This window comes from Erpetoichthys calabaricus, chromosome 13 (genome assembly GCF_900747795.2).
Source record: "Erpetoichthys calabaricus chromosome 13, fErpCal1.3, whole genome shotgun sequence".
NCBI lineage: Eukaryota > Metazoa > Chordata > Cladistia > Polypteriformes > Polypteridae > Erpetoichthys > Erpetoichthys calabaricus.
This window is the reverse complement of record NC_041406.2, coordinates 1,615,357-1,634,987: the sequence shown is the minus strand read 5'-3', so window position 1 is coordinate 1,634,987 and position 19,631 is coordinate 1,615,357. Positions and strand designations below refer to the sequence as shown.

General features: G+C 44.9%; 1 protein-coding gene across 1 annotated transcript in view; it reads right to left on the bottom strand.

Annotated features, from left to right (window-relative positions):
• sacm1lb (SAC1 like phosphatidylinositide phosphatase b) overlaps positions 1-17,870 on the bottom strand; it is a 68,727-nt gene extending 50,857 nt beyond the window's left edge. Inside the window, 3 exon segments of the mRNA XM_028817872.2 lie at positions 762-836; positions 2,758-2,855; positions 17,600-17,870. Of these exon segments, the coding sequence (XP_028673705.2) occupies positions 762-836; positions 2,758-2,855; positions 17,600-17,628 (202 nt within the window). The 5' untranslated portion in view covers positions 17,629-17,870.
• Between the last annotated feature and the right edge of the window lie 1,761 nt (positions 17,871-19,631).

Sequence of the window (19,631 nt, the reverse complement as noted above, 5' to 3'; positions counted from 1 at the left end):
TGAGTAACCGACTTTAGTGGTCGAGAAGCACCTTTAGTGCACTTGCAAGTTAAGTGCTTTCTGTCGGGGCACCTCTTCCATGTGCGGCATTGGCTCCTTCATGGCGAGGCACTTAGCCCCATGATTCTACCCTCTTTATAAACTACACTTCAGTTTCTAAAGACATTGCTTTCTATATTTTTGTGACATACTGGGCAAACTATATTTATTAGTTTCTAAAAATATTAATATAAATACTGTATGCAAGGAAAAACTGAGCATTCACTTATAATAATAGTATTGTGCTCTACATCACCTACAGGCAACTAACGGCTATCCTGTGCAAGGAGGTTGCATGATGACTTAATATTTTATTTTATTAAAATCAAAAAACCTTCCATACATGCAAGTCAAGTTTAACAAAACTGGTTTGAAACAAATCGATGAGAAAGAGAGCCAGGTCAGCAGAGTGGTACTTTAATAAAAGGAAAAATATACCATTAAATAAAAATACTTCAACGTGTGCAGCTGCCATAAGACGCTTTATGCTGACCTTGTAGTAAACGAGCTTCATTCAACGGGGTATCATTGTACTGTGCAGACCCCCTCGTATGACCTCACGTTGGACTAAGCAGACTAACTAATTATTAATGTTGTGTTGGCTGATACTTTTATCCAAAAATATGTTACTCATAAAGTGAAAACACAACGTCCACTACGTTCCTGTTTTAAACTGTAACATGTACAAGTTCCACATTTTCTTGTTTTTTCAAAGGACCTACCAGCAACCAGGCGAATGGTCCCCATAATTCCACAAATTTGCCTTGTGACAGCTGACGGGGGAATGTCCTTCTTCACTAAAGAAACAGAAACAAAGGTCAGGTCATTCAAACAGCACACAAAAACACTGTTCTCACTGTCAAGTGCAGAAAGATCAGCAGACATGTGACTAGGGCGTTGGCAGGAGTTGGCATTGGAAAGCAGCAGGCTTGTCTGTGACGTAAGGTGCCACCTTGGCTGCATTCCTGACGAAAGTTAAACTGATGGTGCTTCAGTTTGTCATCAATCTTAAGCTTGCATCAGGCTGATTCAGACGTTAGTGGGCTCTCACAAATCAAACAGATAAAAGTCAAGTGTGAGATCTCTTCAGATGAATTCATTTCTAATGAAACACATGAAGAAGCAGGTACAGGTACTGTGGAAGAAACCCCCCGAGGAAGACAGGAATAGTTCAATCAATTCGATTTTTATTCAGTCACAGATGAGTACATGGATTCTACGTTGCAAGGCAAATGAGCAAAAGTTCAATTTTTCGATTGGCTTTTTATAATTTCTCCTTCCTCCTCCCCCCCCCCTCCCAAAAGGATGAGACATGATCTTTTGAAGAGAGACACTTTCACTTCCCTCGGGACGGACAAGTCACGTCATACTTACAACCATCAGACGCAAGTCCCGTGATACACAGGCTCAGCAGGTTAGATATAATGGAAGTAGGAAAATTCGAAAGTCTCCAAAATTGACAGTAAAGATCGCATTAGCGCAAACAATCTGAAAATATTACTCGGGGAAATAACAGAACAGTGAAAAGAGATCGAATATTCAGGTGCGGTACAGGCTTTTAAACGTTCAAAGCGCCGCACGAGACGCAGATCGAAAGGCACAGCAGCAGCTGATCGAGCAAAGAGGATTTCAATAAATACAACTGTTACTTGTTTCCCATTGTATCACCGTTTAAGAGGGGGTTTCGGAAGAGCGGCCGCGTCTCCTTGAGGTATGTTCAGCCCACCTCTTAATAACGGCGCCTACTGCTGGCGGGGAGGAGGAAGGGGTAGGCGAGCAAACTGCAGATCACACGTGACAACTGCTTGAGCAAAGAGGAGTTGAAAAAATACAACAGCTACTTGTTTCCCATTGTATCACCGTTTAAGAGGGGCTTCGGTGAAGCTCCCTAGTTTATCAAAAAAACGTAACATCGTTTACTGAAGCATTTTATTTTATTACGCTAATGGACCATCTGTTCTTATTTTTTTTTTTAAAGAAGGAGAGGTCGTCTTTCCTGTGCCCAACAGACGAGGCGTTCCTAAAGAAACTGGAAGTTGCCAGCTTACTGCACCCCGTCTTATGACAGAAGCCTGTATGAATAACCTGCCGTTACAGCTTTGTCAGCTACGAACCCAAAGTAGCTTGCAAGCACTTCATTTTTCTTTCACGCTCCAAAGGACAAATCAGATTCAAGTTGATCTTTCACTTTGGCAGTTCTTTTGGAAGATCAATTGCTCTTACTGGCAGAGCACTGAGCACTTCTCGACTCTATCAAAAGGAAGCTCTAACACTTCCTTTTCCAACCATTGCTTTGTTTCTGACAGGTTTTCTCTGGATGACAAATGTAAAATTGTATTCCATTGATAAACCATTTTTTACACAAAGGACAAAAAACAAACGGACCACTTTTTTAACCTAAGGGTGGCAGGTCGGTAATGTCAGTGGTTTCACAGTTGGCAGATAATGAAGGATGGCTGTAGGCGACTGAATATCTCGCTCTGCTCAGAATACTGTGCACCATATGTCTGTTGATGCTCTGTGGAGTTCTGGCTTTGAGAAAATCTTCATCATCATCATCATCTATCATGTAAGCTTTCTTTTGTCACCACAAAAGAATTCAGCAAACTGAGATTTACATTTTAATTCAAAACCAGAAGCAGAAACCATCCAGAGAGTAACACTAAAAGACCAGTAAGACAAAGTCAACCAACGCTTGTGTCTTTAACTTCTTTTTACCTGTGAGGGTCATTTCGGAAGACACCCTGTCAATAAAAAGTACATCATTGGCTCCATCGTCACAGGCTTCAACGTAGAATTTCTCTGGAGTTGTGTGTCTGCAAAATAAGAGCCGAAAAATATTAAAAATGAGATGAAGCCATTTAAGGAACAAATCTGGCGAGTCAATGTCACTATATCTAATTCTGACAGTCCAACAAACAGACTTGACAATTTGCTCCAGACTTACAGTCATGACATGTGACGTAAAATAACCGTCAAAGAAAAACACGTTGTATGTGGAGAGCCCTGTAAATGGCCGAGTTCAGGGGTCTCATTGTTAATAAGTGTGCTAAATTGAGCACAAAGCCACACGACCTCCACTGGCAAACACCGGCAGCATAAGGGGCCGCACTGAAGAGCTCAGTGACTTTAAAAGTGGCACTGCTGTGGGATGCCACCTTTGCCACAAGTCAGTATGTGAAATGTCCGTTCAGTTAGATCTGCCCTGGTCAACACTAAATGATATTATTATGAAGTGGAAGTGATGAGGAGCAATAACAGCACGGCCATAAAGTGGCAGACCACACAAACTGACAGAGAGGGGCCACCGAGTGCTGAATTGCATAAAAATGACTCCTCAGTGACACAACTTACAACAGAGTTCCAAGCTGCTTCAGGTATCGCCATCAGCACAAGGAGCATGCAATGGGAGCTTCAGGAAATGGGTCTTCATGGCCGAGCCTAAGATCACTGTGCCCAATGCCAATCACCGGCTCATCAGGCCAACGCACCTTTACTTCCCAAACTCGGACGCCCTGTGGCTGCAGGTTTTTGTTCCAATCAGCTTCTGCTTTTAATTGGACTCCTGGGCTAATTAAGTGATGTGTCAGTTCCCAAGTTCTGTGTTTTGGGAACAATCTAGAAATTAGAAAACTAAGTTTGGTTAAAAAAAAAATATTTAAAAATGTACTAAGCAGTTATATGGGAATAATGTATTTTTTCCTTAAGAATATTTTCATCTTGATTTTCATTCTACTTTTCCAGGTGTTCTAATTTTTTAATATCCATTACTTACTAATTAGTGGGTCTGATGTAAAGTAGTTGCAGCCTTTGGTTTTGCTGTTTGCCAGCGTGTCTGCTCTGCTTGTTGTTAATTGGCATTAATAAGACACAACAAAGGCAGCAAACCGCACAGAGAAAAGGGCAAAATAGAATGAAATCGACAAAAGAGAGGGAAGCATTTCAATCAACAGCAAAAGCAGAAATATTTCTAAATGTCTTATAAATTTATGAAAAAAATCAGGCTGCTGTGCTTTTCTGAATGTAGAAAAAAAAATAATAACCAGCTAATTAAATGAGATGAACGCCATCAGGTGTAGTCACTGAGTGGGAATCTGCTTGGAACAAAGACCTGCAGCCACAGGACTGAGTCTGGAAACTGAACTGAACTGCCATGGTGGCTGCTTCAGTTTGATTGAAAAATAAAAATATACAGTCGACCCTCGCGGTTCACCTATTGCGGCTTCGTTATATCGCGGGTTTTTTAAATACAAGTGATCGCGCGCCTATCGCGGAAGTTATGTTCCAGACCCATCAGCAATAGGTGAAAATCCGCGATACAGAAAGACCATATAAATAAACATTTTTATAGTTTAAGCCTTAAAATACCCATCCCACATGCTTTAAACACATGTAAACTTATAAAACACACTTTAACAAATATGATATGTGGATGTCGGGCTAAGGATATGAGTAACATCTCACTATTATAAAACATTTTAACTTCACGCAAGACAAGGCAGTGAGACAGGAAAATAGGCGCCATTCAGGCTTTTAAATTATTGACACACAGAGCGACAAGCAGCACAAAGTCCACTTCTCCTTAGCGTTCATTCAGCTTCCCACCCCCTTGACAACACCAAGTGGCAGGAGCGTACTGCGCCTCTGGGGAGGGGGATTTGAGCGAACGTGCGTTCAGCCCTCACACACCCCCACTCCTCCTCCTCCTTCAGAATGACAAGCAGGCATTTTGGCAGAAGCAGCACAAAGTCCATTTCTGCTCAGTGTGAGTTCAGCTGCCCCCCTTCACAAAGCGAGTGGCAGACACATCGACGTTTGATCGTTGTGTGCAGTGTTGGTCTGCGGTGTTTAAGAATGTAGAAAGTGTTTAAGAGCATAGAAGTGTTTATAAGAGTGTGGGATGGGTTTATAAAGCCTTAAAATATATATAAATAATAAAATAAATATAGGTCGCTACTTTGTGGATTTTTACCTATCGCGGGGGGCTCTGGAACGTAACCTCCGCGATAGGTGAGGGATGACTGTATACATATACATATATATATATATATATATATATATATATATATTTGTATGTATTTACTGATTTTTATTATATATTCACATATATATATATATTATATACATATACACACACACAAATATATGTTACTCTATTACAAAAGGAAATCTTGAGACGAGACAAGACTATTTCCAAGAGAATTTCTCAAGTCCCACCCTCCTCTTAACCATTATTTAGCCACGCCCACGGCCATCTCACCTCTCATTGGTGTGAATGCTTTTGACAGACACAGTTCCTGCGCTCTCAGCTCTTATAAATTTTTACGTTTTCCTCACTTTACGTTCCCAATAAAAGTAGACTTATTATGTCCATATCTATTGAAAAATTTCATCCCGAAGGGTTATCAATAGAAGAAATGAATGTACAGGCAATCCTAGCACCAAGAAACGATGAAGTCAAAGGAATTAACGCAAAAATTGTCAATCGGTAACAAGGCAAATTGGCTAAATGTGTATCAATAGACTATGCTGTTTCAACAGTTGGTGGCGACTGGAACCGCAAAGTGGCTAGCATGTAGCACTGGCCTGGGGGTTGGTGAGTGAAGTGAGCAAGGGGCAAAGCCCCCTAGTGCGTGCGTGTATATGTATGTTGTGGCAGATGACCAGGGATCCTGCCCCACCGGGATGGACCGGGAGAGCGGCACTTCTCTTCCCTGGGCACGTGGACAGTCCTACAGCCCTGGAGGACAGCACTTCCGCCACACCAGGGATGGTGTACGCCTGGAGTCCCAGTGTGGTGGAAGTGCTACCGGAAGTTCATCATTGTGCACCTGGAGCACATCCGGGGCAGGATAAAAGGGGCCGCTTCACTCCATCTGGGGAGCCGGAGTCGGGTGGAAGAGGACGGAGCTTGCGAAACAGGAGTGGAGGCAGCCAAAGGAACTGGGACTGAGCACTTTGTAAATATTGTGTAGAATAAACGTGTGTGTGTTTTTGGACATTCTGTTGTTGTGTCTGTCTGTGGCCGAGCTATCTTTGACAAAAAAAAAAATATATATATATATATATATATATATATATATATATATATATATATATATATATATATATACACACTGCCTGGCCAAAAAAAAAGTTGCCACCAAAAAAAAAAGGTCACACACTCTAATATTTCGTTGGACTGCCTTTAGCTTTGATTACGGCACGCATTCGCTGTGGCATTGTTTTGATAAGCTTCTGCAATGTCACAAGATTTAGTTTCATCCAGTGTTGCATTAATTTTTCACCAAGATCTTGCATTGATGATGGTAGAGTATGACCGCTGCGCAAAGCCTTCTCCAGCACATCCCAAAGATTCTCAATGGGGTTAAGGTCTGGACTCGGTGGTGGCCAATCCATGTGTGAAAATGATGCCTCATGCTCCCTGAACCACTCTTTCACAATTTGAGCCCGATGAATCCTGGCATTGTCATCTTGGAATATGCCCGTGCCATCAGGGAAGAAAAAATCCATTGATGGAATAACCTGGTCATTCAGTATATTCAGGTAGTCTGCTGACCTCATTCTTGGAGCACATACTGTTGCTGAACCTAGACCTGACCAACTGCAGCAACCCCAGATCATAGCACTGCCCCCACAGGCTTGTACAGTAGGCACTAGGCATGATGGGTGCATCACTTCATCTACCTCTCTTCTTACCCTGATGCGCCCATCACTCTGGAACAGGGTAAATCTGGACTCATCAGACCACATGACCTTCCATTGCTCCAGAGTCCAATCTTTATGCTCTCTAGCAAATTGAAGCCTTTTTTTTCCGGTTTGCCTCACTGATTAGTGGTTTTCTTACGGCTACACAGCTGTTCAGTCCCAATCCCCTGAGTTCCCTTCACATTGTGCGTGTGGAAATGCTCTTACTTTCACTATTAAACACCGACCTGAGTTCTACTGTTGTTTTTCTTCGATTTGATTTCACCAAACGTTTAAGTGATCGCTGATCACGATCATTCAGGATTTATTTCCGGCCACATTTCTTCCTCGAAGACAATGGGTCCCCACTATCCTTCCAGTTTTTAATAATCCGTTGGACAGTTCTTAACCCAATTTTAGTAGTTTCTGCAATCTCCTTAGATGTTTTCTCTGCTTGATGCATGCCAATGATTTGACCCTTCTCAAACAGACTAGCATCTTTTCCACGACCACGAGATGTGTCTTTCGACATGTTGTTTAAGAAATGAGAAGCAACTCATTGCACCAGTTGGGGTTAAATAACTTGTTGCCAGCTGAAAGATAATCGCCCATGCAGTAATTATCCAATAGGAGGCTTGTACCTATTTGCTTAGTTAAATCCAGGTGGCGACTTTTTTTTGGCCAGGCAGCGTATATATATATATATATATATATATGTATATATATATATATATATATAAATTTTTATTATTATTTATTATTATATATATATATATATATATATATATATATATATATATATACACACACACACACACATATATGTACGCACACACATGTAAAACGTCTGACACATGAGCAATAGGAGCATTTTACAGGCCACCACTGGACTAACACAGGGGAGGACCAGAGTGCAATGGCGCCACTAACTTTTTGTTTAAAGAGAAATTGCTGGAAGACCATAAGGGTCGCTGACTTCACCTACAGTGCCACACCCCTTCCAGTCTCGGCTGTGAAATCTGCACTCCAAGTGGGCATTCGCTTTCAGACCAACTTCAGAGGAGTACGGAGACCAGCGCCCCTGAAAACCCTCTCCGAACCTCATGGATCTCAATGCTGTTTCCTTTCCTTTCATCCGCCGGACTTTCCCATTAGACAGGACATCCTCTGGAGCCCCGATGCTAATTTCTTTTTTTTTTTTGTATGTGTTTTTCTTCTACACAAACCCAAAAGCACAGTATTTGTTTCTGTTATTGGCTGTTCAGGCCCGTTATGACTTGTTGGGGTAGCTGTTGTCCCCAAATTGACTGGTGCCAATGGAGAGGAGTGACAAAAGTGGATGTGCAGGATGGCAGAGGACATTTAATTCTTCTCTTTGGCTTTCTAAGGTACAGAGTGCTGCGTATGTCCTGAATTGCAGGCAGCTTAGTGCCAGTCATGTACAGTTAGGTCCATAAATATTTGAACAGAGACAACTTTTTTCTAATTTTGGTTCTATACATCACCACAATGAATTTTAAATGAAACAACTCCGAAGCAGTTGAAGTGCAGACTTTCAGCTTTAATTCAGTGGGGTGAACAAAACGATTAAATAAAAATGGGAGGCAACTAAAGCATTTTTATAACACAATCCCTTCATTTCAGGGGCTCAAAAGTATTTGGACAATTGACTCAAAGGCTATTTCATGGGCAGGTGTGGTCAAGTCCATCGTTATGTCCTTATCAATTAAACAGATAAAAGGCCTGGAGTTGATTTGAGGTGTGGTGCTTGCATGTGGAAGATTTTGCTGTGAACAGACAACATGCGGTCAAAGGAGCTCTCCATGCAGGTGATAGAAGCCATCCTTAAGCTGCGAAAACAGAAAAAACCCATCCGAGAAATTGCTCCAATATTACGAGTGGCAAAATCTACAGTTTGGTCCATCCTGAGAAAGAGAGCAAGCACTGGTGAACTCAGCAACGCAAAGAGACCTGGACGTCCACGGAAGACAACAGTGGTGGATGATCGCAGAATCATTTCCATGGTGAAGAGAAACCCCTTCACAACAGCCAACCAAGTGAACAACACTCTCCACGGGGTAGGCGGGCGTATCGATATCCAAGTCTACCATAAAGAGAAGACTGCATGACAGTAAATACAGAGGGTGCACTGCAAGGTGCAAGCCACTCATAAGCCTCAAGAATAGAAAGGCTAGATTGGACTTTGCTAAAGAACATCTAAAAAAGCCAGCACAGTTCTGGACAAACATTCTTTGGACAGATGAAACGAAGATCAACCTCTACTAGAATGATGGCAAGAAAAAAGTATGGAGAAGGCGTGGAACAGCTCATTATCCAAAGCATAGCACATCATCTGTAAAACACGGTGGAGGGAGGCAGTGTGATGGTTTGGGCGTGCATGGCTGCCAGTGGCACTGGGACACTAGTGTTTATTGATGATGTGACACAGGACAGAAGCAGCCGAATGAATTCTGAGGTGTTCAGAGACATACTGTCTGCTCAAATACAGCTAAATACAGCAGTCACATTGATTCATGATACAGATGGACAATGACCCAAAACATACAGCCAAAGCAACCCAGGAGTTTATTAACGCAAAGAAGTGGACAATTCTTGAATGGCCAAGTCAGTCACCTGATCTTAACCCAACTGAGCAGGCATTTCACTTGTTGAAGACTAAACTTCACAAACAAACAGCAACTGAAAGCCGCTGCAGTAAAGGCCTGGCAGAGCATTCAAAAGGAGGAAACCCAACATCTGGTGATGTCCAGGAGTTCAAGACTTCAGGCTGTCATTGCCAGCAAAGGGTTTTCAACCAAGTATTAGAAATGAACATTTGATTTCCAGTTATTTAATGTGTCCAATTACTTTTGAGCCCCTGAAATGAAGGGATTGTGTTCACAAAATGCTTTAGTTGCCTCACATTTTTATGCAATCGTTTTGTTCACCCCACTGAATTAAAGCTGAAAGTCTGCACTTCAACTGCATCAGAGTTGTTTCATTTAAAATTCATTGTGGTAAAGTACAGAACCAAAATTAGAAAAAAGTTGTCTCTGTCCAAATATTTGTGGACCTAACTGTACGTTTGGCACAGTAATTACCACACACCTATCTGTTTATCTCATCCTCTTCAGCTGTGACACACTTCCTCCTGTCTACGCAGGGTATACGGTCAGGCCACCAGAATCATCACAAGAAAACGTCTGTAATGTGCACAGCCTGGTCTCAAAAGACCACCTCATAGGGATGGCCGAGCAGAACACAGCCTTGCAAGTCGGTGTGGGCCTTGGTGTGCCCCGGACAGAGGTGCTCCACAACTTTGGTGCAGCAGGAGGAAGCCTGTGATGGGCTTTCTCAGAAACGAGGTGGCAGGAAGCCCAGTCTGCACTGTGTGTGACACGAGGACCACAAGCTGAGCAGAATCAGAGGCCAGCTGGGTGACAAACTCCGATCCTTTAGGGCTGCGATGGCTGCCAAGATTGTAGCGAGTTATCCCCAGATTTGTACTGTGTCCTCTGGCCCTGCACTACTAGCACAAGATAATGAGAACCTGAGAGCTTATTATGGAGGCCTGAGGAATCGATGGATCAAAATAACAGAACAGGAGTGGAGAAGCAGCTCTTCTAAAACGTCCTTGATTGTCATTCGTGTGACGGCCTTTTCATGGCCACAGTTTGATTTCCAATAGCCCAGTAGTCACACGTTGGTTTATTCTTCCTGTAAGTGATGACCACACAGACGGCACACTAAATGTCCCCCGCGGCACCTTTTACTTACCTCACTAATATCCACTTAAAAACAAAATGTGGGCTTAGCCTGCTGTCTAATAACAGGGAGACGTGAGGGTCATGAAGGCCCGACTGGACATGATGAATCGCACCCTTTACTTAGGGCCTGCACCGTCGGCTAATCACGTTGACCGTTAAAAGCTGGCTGGCAAAGAGAAGCACAACCTCCAAATGAAGTGCTCAGAGCGCCTCGCTCGCCTTGTGGTGACCTGACATGACATGACAGCCCGCATTGAGTTTACAGAAATGTCAACACAGACAGGCGGGTGAGTGGATATGAAAGCAAAGAGGAGGCCAACCAGCAAAAATAAACGGATCTGCATACAGTCGGGGCCAAACGTCGAGAATGACACAAATCTGAATTTTCACCAAGTTTGCCTCCTCGGTTTTTATGATGGCAATTTGCATCGACTCCAGAACGTTCTGACGTGAGTGAGCAGATGAACTGCGATTAATTGTGAAGTCCCTCTCTGCCATGAAAATGATCCCAAAAACCACTGCATGTCAGCCCTGCCACAAAAAGACCTGCTGACGTCATCTCCATGACGGGTGAGGGTGACAACGGGGACGAGGCCTGAGGTCACAGTGTCACGCTGATTGAGGTGAGGTGAAGAAGGCATCAGGGTGCCCAGGAGCGTCTCCTAAAGTGGATTCGGCTGTGGGCACCACCAGTCAGAGTGGAGGAAAAGCCGAAAGGAGTAAAGTATAGAGGGGTCCTTAGTGACAGCCCACTGCATGGCACTATGGGCCTCAGACTGGGCATCAGGTTCACCATCAAACAGGACAAAGCAGAGATCTCACGTGCAATAAAAAAAACGAGTAGCTGCCATTTTGTTTTCTAAATTGAGTTTTTTTAGTTGGGGTTACCAGGTTTTTCTTGACGTTATAAGGTAGCGGCGATGACCAAATGTCTTCAATCGGGTCACAGCAGGACGATGGACACTCACATGTACACAACATACTGCAAGACAAAAACTTAGCAACTCCACTGACCAATGAGGAAAGACCACCGACCTGCCAATGAAAATGTCGGATTACAGTCACGTGATTTAAATGGCAGGTGGTGTTGATTCATGAAAAAAAAAAAAAAACAAGATTCTGTACGTGAAGCTCAGGAAAAAATGAAATCTCGAGATCGTTAATTATTGGGGCGACAGTATTTTCTCAATTTGCTGTGACATACGAGGTTATTTCACAGTTGGTGAGAGATGGCACTGGAGCGACTTAGGGACAACCCTGTGACTGTTCTCGAGTGGCCCAGCTGAACATCTCAGGAGAGACCCGACAACAGCAGTCCACTGGTGGTCTCCACCCGACATGACCTCACTGAGCTTGGAGAAGAAATGGCAGCAAATCTCCAAATCTTGAGGCCTCCGACCCAAGAAGACTCCCGGCTGCCAAAGGGGTCTTAATACTTGCGTCAAGGTGAGGTTTCCGTTTTTTTTTTTTTTTTTTGAACAAATTTCCAAGAAGTCCTAAAGTCATTCTGGGATGCTGAGTGTTGCTTGATGAGGGGGGAAAAAATGAATTTCATTGATTTCAGCACAAGGCTGCAACACAACGAAAAGTGCAGGGGTCTGAATGCTTTCTGAAGGCGCTATACATTTACATAATGCCATTCAGATGTCTTACTCTTAATTCTTATTTTACACAAAAGGCTTTGGAGAGACCAACTTGACAATGACAACTGCAAAGGAAGAACGGGGTCACAACGCAAAGTAACCAAAGGTGTGACAAGAGCGGCAGGTCACATAAACGAAACAAGAACCAGAAAACCAAATGTGAGTTCAAGTCGCAGCCATGCAGTTTGGGAAAGAAAACGTAAAAATCAACCCACAGCGTAACTGAGTCACATGACGTAAATGCAGTGGCGGGCCTTCAAGGCCTTCTCTGCTGGCCTAAAAAAATATCTGAATCACAAACTGATGTTAATTATATTTTGTCCATGAATACTTATTAAATAATTCCAGATAGTCTGTCAGCTTCCTTTCATAGCTTTTCCGATGGTTGTGCTGCTACCAGACATGTATTTTCGTATTAAAGCATTTAACCAATCACATTTCAGCCATCATTTGTTGCCAGGCAGGGTCAAAGTCAAAGAAGTCTGCCCGGAGGCCTTCACAATCCGTTCTGCAGGCCCTCTAACACAAAATAAATGTCGATTAAACTGTTGCTTCAACCAAACAGATTTTGAGTTGGTTTCACTAGGGCCCTCTAGCAGGCGTACGGCAACGTCACCGTATTCAGACCCGTTGATTGGATAGGATGGTGCGGATGGTGTAATAGAAAAATCTGAATGAGAGCATCATGGGGCAGCTGTACACATTGGTATGTTTGGCGGTGAGCATTCCCGTGTCCACTGCTTCTGTCGAGCGGACATTTTCAGCCCTAAAGCGAATTAAAACTTATGCCAGAAATACGACAGGGCAGGTTCGACTTTCAGCATTAGCTTCGATGGCGATAGAAAGGGACTTCGTGATGGAAGTGAAGCGCACGGATAATCTTTACGACAGAGTAACTGAACTGTTTTTGAGGAAAGAGAGGAGGATGGATTTTGTTTACAAATAATCCGAATTTTTGGTGAGTAAAATGTTGCGATTTTCCTAAATAATATTGCAAGTTTCTGAGTTATTATTGATGTTTTTTATGTGTGTCACGGGCTGCAGTAGAAAGGAACTTGTTCACCCTGGTTTGTCTATTCAATAAAGGCATTTACTGTATTGTGGCTACAGGAGTTATCTATCTGCGATGCAATGGCTCTTTATACTGTATTTCTGCATATTAAGATGGTTTTTATAACCATAAATTAGTTTTTGAGGGGCAGATTGATTCAGACGGAGCATTACTGAAGGCCTAGGTGTGAAATGCACGATCCGCCACTGCGTAAATGTGAGCAATGAAAACTCTCAATTTAAACAACATCTCAAATAATACGTTTAAATGGGCCCAAACAGACAGGAGTGCAGCAGTGGGCCGCTGTGAATGGACCGGCCGCTCGCCCGCCTGCCTGCCTTTAAATATCTTCACCCGGGCCAAGGACTTTGTTGAATGGTGCAAACCGGACCACCAGCCGCTCAACTTAGTAAGACCAACGAGATAATTGTAGACTTCAGGAGGCTCATCGACAGTGGAGAGGCCATGTGAGTGGCAAAGGGTGCATCTCACTGATAGGCTTGACTAGAGTGCCAACACACAAGAAGGGTCTGCGTGGCCGCTTTTCCCTGAGGAGGTCAAGGTCATTTGGTATATGCAGCCCACTCTTACATGTTTTCTGCCATTTTGTAGTGGCCAGTGTGATTTCTCGGTGTGGCAGAGTGCTGGGGAAACAGCATTAGTGCAGGTGATGCCAACAGACTAAAGAAACTGATCAGCAAATCTGGCGAGTCAGGCTGGACTCGCTGGAGGACATGGCACAACAGATGGTGTAAGACGGGCACATTCAGTAACATCACTGTATTACTCCGAGGGGGGCCGTGTGAGGCCTTTCTACCCTCAACCATCACAGTCGATAACGACCAGGACTTGGCCAAGGTGGCTTGTTCCCTTTGGGCTGTATGGGGCACTTGTGTGTTATAACTCTGCCACTCAACCCAGATAGCGCTCTCCTCGGCAATGACCCTTAAGATGTTACACTTGACGACATTAGAAACTTTGTGGCAGAAGTACTGTATATACTCACGTTTAAGTTCTCACACAGATAAGTAAGGCTTGATTTTACCGTATAATTTCTGGTATTTTATAATGTCGGTCATGTAAGTCGAATGTGGAAAACTCACACTATTGGTCCAAGAGATTATGATATGCTGACGCCCACCTGAGAGAGTCACCACGGAGCACACGGCCTTTTTCTTCTGTGCATTGTGCCTACGTGACCACACGGTAATACCTGAACTATTCCAAAGTGACGTTTGCACTGTTTTGTGTTTCTTGTATCTCACACCCTCATACACTTTTATCTTAAGAGCATCCCTTATCTACAGTGGAGCGTTCGATCAGAAGAAAACGTGAAGCTGGTTTTAAATTAAAAGCCGTTGGAAGTGGCAAAAGAAATTGTGCTGCTGCAACAAAATTCAATGTGTCTGAGAAACTGGCGTGAGATTGGAGGAAGCAAAAAAATTAAGTGTCGTATTTTTGAACGGGCGTATAAGTCAGGGTCCGATTTTATGATCGATTTTTCAGGTTTCAAGACCTGACTTATACTGTACGTAAGAATATACGGTAATTAAAAATCACATTTTACATATTCTTGTTTTTGGTTTGTAAACAAACGAATGCAAAACACAATGAAGTTTTTCTCTGGCCTGTGCCAGTGGTGGGGTTATAACACACAAGTACCCTGAATGATGATGCCACGTGCCAATGGCTGACATCCTTAAAGTGACGTGTAATTCTAATCACTTCACATGTACTGAATACTCCCACTGTGTTAACAAGAATTGTCAACCAGTAAGTTACAGTACAGAGTGGTGGCTCTGAGGCTAGAGATCTGCACTGGCAATCGGAAGGTTGCCGGTTCGAATCCCGTCAATGCCAATAGGGACTCTGCTCTGTTGGGCCCTTGAGCGAGGCCCTTAACCTGCAATTGCTGAGCGTTTTGAGTAGTGAGAAAAGCGCTATATAAATGCAAAAAATTATTATCATTATTTGTACTTAAGACAGACAGACAGCGATTATCGGTTTCTGAGTACCCGGGTTAACAGAGGTAGGCGTCTCTGTGAATAACCCGGCTATCTGGGCCTGTAAACCCTTCACCAGGTCGCTGCCACTTTGTTCGCCTGCTTGGCTTCTCGCACACTTTCAGCAGTCACAGGTAGAAGTGTCCACAAAGGGCGATCTCATTATTACTTCTCCTGGTTCAAACAGTCTGGCTCCTGATTTTAGAAATCGATACACGCATGTCCATGACCTGAATGTACAGAGCTAAGAATGTACAGCAGCACAGCGCTAATGCGTTAAAACACACATGACTTATCACACACAACAGTCACTTTTCACAGTAGCGTGTAACCTGACACAATCCTTATTTCACTGAAGCATAAACCCTGGCGTTACTCTTACTCCTGCAGCAGTGGGCATAACACAAGGGGCTCGGGTACAGGCGAGGCGCTCCTGTGCAGGGTTCACTTAAGCAGAGACACATGAATGAAGTGCCAGTTTAGATTTCATCCGGCGATTTGCGATCGGGTGACGCAGCAGCCACAGTTCACAGTGCGAGTCATTCGGGGCTCAGGTCGGCGGATGTGACTTACAGACTACGAGTGTTTATGAACCTTAAGAAAATGAGCACAGGCTTGTTTTCAGATTCACGTTTAATTCTTTTCCTGTGCGGTCGTTTAGCTAAAGGAGAACTCCAGAGGTTTACTTGCACATGTAAATGTGGTATTTTAAGACACGACTTTTCTGCCTTAACAGGGTCAGCCACCTTGTGCCTGTTTTGTGAGTGGACATGTAAACGCACCAAGAGTGTCACAAAGACGGCACACGCAGCAGCGGTGGTCATAATGGCACTCAGTTTTAATTTTCTTCTTCTCTATGACCTCCAGGGGGTCCTCCCATAACTGAGCCTGCCCTTTTAATTAATTTGTTGATTCAGTGGGCCACTCTTGAAGTGATGGCACCAGCCCAGCACACCACAGTGTGCTAAGGAGAAGGAGCCTGCTCTGCCCGTTTCTTCTCTAGCCTAGTTACGAAAACAGCCCCACCTGTCACTAATGTGGACCCCCAAGTACTACACCCACTCCCTGAATACGGACCAGACGCAGAGGCTCTCTGGTGCGTTGAAAGTCATTAAGCAGTTTCTTGGTTTGCTGATGTTACGTGGCAGACATTTCTCAAACTTCTCCCCCTTACTCCTCTCCTCTTTTTCACCCCCCCATAACTGCAGAATCTTCAGCTTTCCTACACTGTTAGCACACCTGAGACTCTAATCATTCTTGTTATATGCATTTCTGTGCCTTTCTTGCGTGCTGTTGTGACTTTCTTTCAGGATTAATAAAGTTTCTATTCATCTATCTAAAGAACTTTTTCCCCTATTAATGGCACATCTGCATGTTCTCCTTGTGATCACTTGGGTTTTCCTCCCACAGGAATCATCAGTGACATACACATTAGGTGGCTTGGTGACACTAAACTGGCCAGTGTGTGTGTGTGCCCAGGTGCGATTGGCTCCGGCGTTTCTCAGACTCTGCTCTGGACAGGCGGCAGGTAAAATAAGATGGATGGAGTATAAAGGAGTATACGGTGCGGATTTGGGGACAGACAAACCCTGGTCGGGGTGTCAGTCCACTGCTAAGCACACGGCGGTGCTCGCTGTCGGCTCATTTTGAAACCCTGACACAGACAGCCAGCGCTTGGAGGGGGTCAAAAAGTCCCTTTTGTTAGCATACCGCTGCGGCGCTTTACTTATTTATTATTTATATGCCATTGCACGGCCAGTAATTTACTTGAAGTTCCTCTCAAACAAGAAGAGAACGTGCAGCCTTGAGACAGACGCCAGGTGAATGTCTGACCGACGGGGCTTCTCCTTCTTGTCTGCTAAGAGCACCTGCTCTGCAATCAGCGCCACATCACTAACCATTTCCGTGGCTGCAGTTTTCTTTCCTGTGTGTTTTACGGTCCTATTCGCACACTTCACCTCCGACTTTCAGTCAAGGACAGACCCCCAAACTGACCAGCGCTTCTGCCGAGCCTATCGATGAGGAGGAGCCGCCGCCGCCCCCGTCGAGTGTCGCCGCAGACAAGCGCCGGACTCGACCCGGAAGGAGGGACATCAGGGGACAACCACTAAAGCCACGCCATTCAGTGACCTCCCGCAGAACTCAACTCCTCCACGTCACTCTCGGACTTTTTTTCTACTCAGCCCGCCGCTCCCCACACCGACAGCCCGGAGCAGCACTCAAGTGAACGGCTCTCGTCTGACTTTCCAGTCCTGGGACACCAAAGCCGCCCGGCGCAGCCCAGAGCGACTCGCCCGATCTGCCGAAGAGGACGGACGGGTCGGGGGTGCCGAGCGGCTGTTCGTCCGACTTCTCCACCTGCAGTTTTCGCGTTAACGAGGCGCGCGCGATGACGAAAAGTAAACTCACAGTTTGAAGCTGCAGTAGGTGGTCGCCATCTTTGCTTATGCCTCTGTGTCACTGACCTCGATGACGTCACCAGAGGGCGTGCTGGAAAAATAGGGGACGCCGTTTGGGTCAGAAATGTGCGGGACGAAGCCGCGTCCACCTGCGTGTTGTGCGCTGCTCTTTACACGCGTGATGCCTTTGATCCCCCAATCACGCATCGTGGAAATTTACAAATATCGACGAAGAATTCCTGAGTGCCAATGACTGGCGACAAACGCAAAAACAAATCGCGTTGGTCTGCAGGTTTGCGGGCAGACGCGACAGTGGGACACGTGATCTGTAAGTGAGTTTTGATTGGTTGTCTTGAATACCTTCACAGATAAGAACACGTAAGCGACAGCAGAGATTTGGAGTTGACGCGCTGAGGAAAAGTAAATCTGCAGTGCCATTTATTTGCTTAGCAGACGCCTTTCTCCAAAGCAACTTACCAAATGGATTAACATAATCGATCACCTCAAGCGAAGAACTCAGAAGAAAATACAAGCGAGGTACAAAACCTGACAGGTCAGTTAGATAGAAAGTCACCAGGAGCTTCTTAAACACTCTGAGGGAGTCCGCAGTACGAATGAAAACGGGCGGCTTGTCTACTCGTAGAAAAGGCCTGGAATGAGAATTCATACCACACAGAGGTGGCATCACCCGATGTCGTTCATCAGCAGACCTGGATGGTCGAGAAGACACACAGAAGCTGACAAATGGTCCATATACAATATGTGAGAAACTACTGTAGTGATCTGAAGAGAGGGTGACACGAGCCCACCTCGGCTCACTGAACACCAGACGTGCTGCTCGATTAGTCAATCATCTGTATTGGCTTGGTGGTCTTAACAGCATCATAAGCCCTCGGGGCAAAGTAGTGCACTGGGGCTGCTGTTTGATAGCAAAACCGAAACATGCATAGGCATCAGCAACATCGTGAGCCGCTATGCTCCTGGGGTCACTGGTTAGTGCCCACTGTGCCCATACGTTAAAGCAGCCCTGCCCAGTACTTCTGCTTGCAGCGAGTTGCAGAAGTCCAGATTTGACAAAACCAAAGCTCGGAGCAGGGGTTGTGCTCCACGCTGTGTCAGATGTGGTCTGATCTGGCAGTGATGAAGTGATTCTGCAAGACCGAGAGACGTTAGCAACATAGCAGAGAAGATCAGCTTCTCATTGCTCAACTCCCTGAGGTAACGTACGGACTTGGTAAGTGTCAGTGATAATGAGCTGAGCTGAATGGACAGATGAGCTGGAATATCAGGAAGGTCTGTCTTGGCCAGGTGTACCTGGAGATGGTGCCCCTTCATCCAGACTCCACCTACCGTGTGATCCTCTGGAGTGAACAACAGGTACATCTGGAAATCATCAGCATAGCACTGATAAGAGAAACCACAGGGCTGAGTGAGGAGGTGTATAGGGAGTGGGCCCAGTACCAATCTTTGGGGCACTACCATGTTTGCCACCTGCACCCTTGACATCTCTCCATGCCAGGAGACACTGTAGGATCTGCCCAAGAGGTAGTTCCAATGATGCCAAGGTCAGAGAGGGTGGCATAGAGGATCTGGTGGTTGACTTTGTCAAAGGCAGAGTCGAGATCTAGCAGGATGAGACCACAGTATGACAGCAGTAAGCAGAGCCGTCTCGGTGGGGTGGCCCAACTGATTACTGTAGGAGAACGGCCATGTCAGGATGTGTCCATCCTGGTGCAGAGCTACTGTACACGTACCTGGGGGGGTTCACATAAGCTGCCTCTGGGGCTTGAATTGCTTATTAGTCGCAGTGTGGTGTGAACGTTCTGATCTGCATCCACGTTTCAGCAGATGACATGACTGCAGACTCAACACCAGTGAGACGAAAAGAGGACGCCTGGTGTGCCAGGGAGCCTCTTCTGAGATCTGCCACTGTTCAGAAGGTGGCTGTGGAAGTGCCAGTAAATTGGACTGGTGTGACAACACAGTGACGCTGGTCAAGAAGGCCCAGAGCAGAGTGGACTTCCTAATGAGACTCGGGTCTC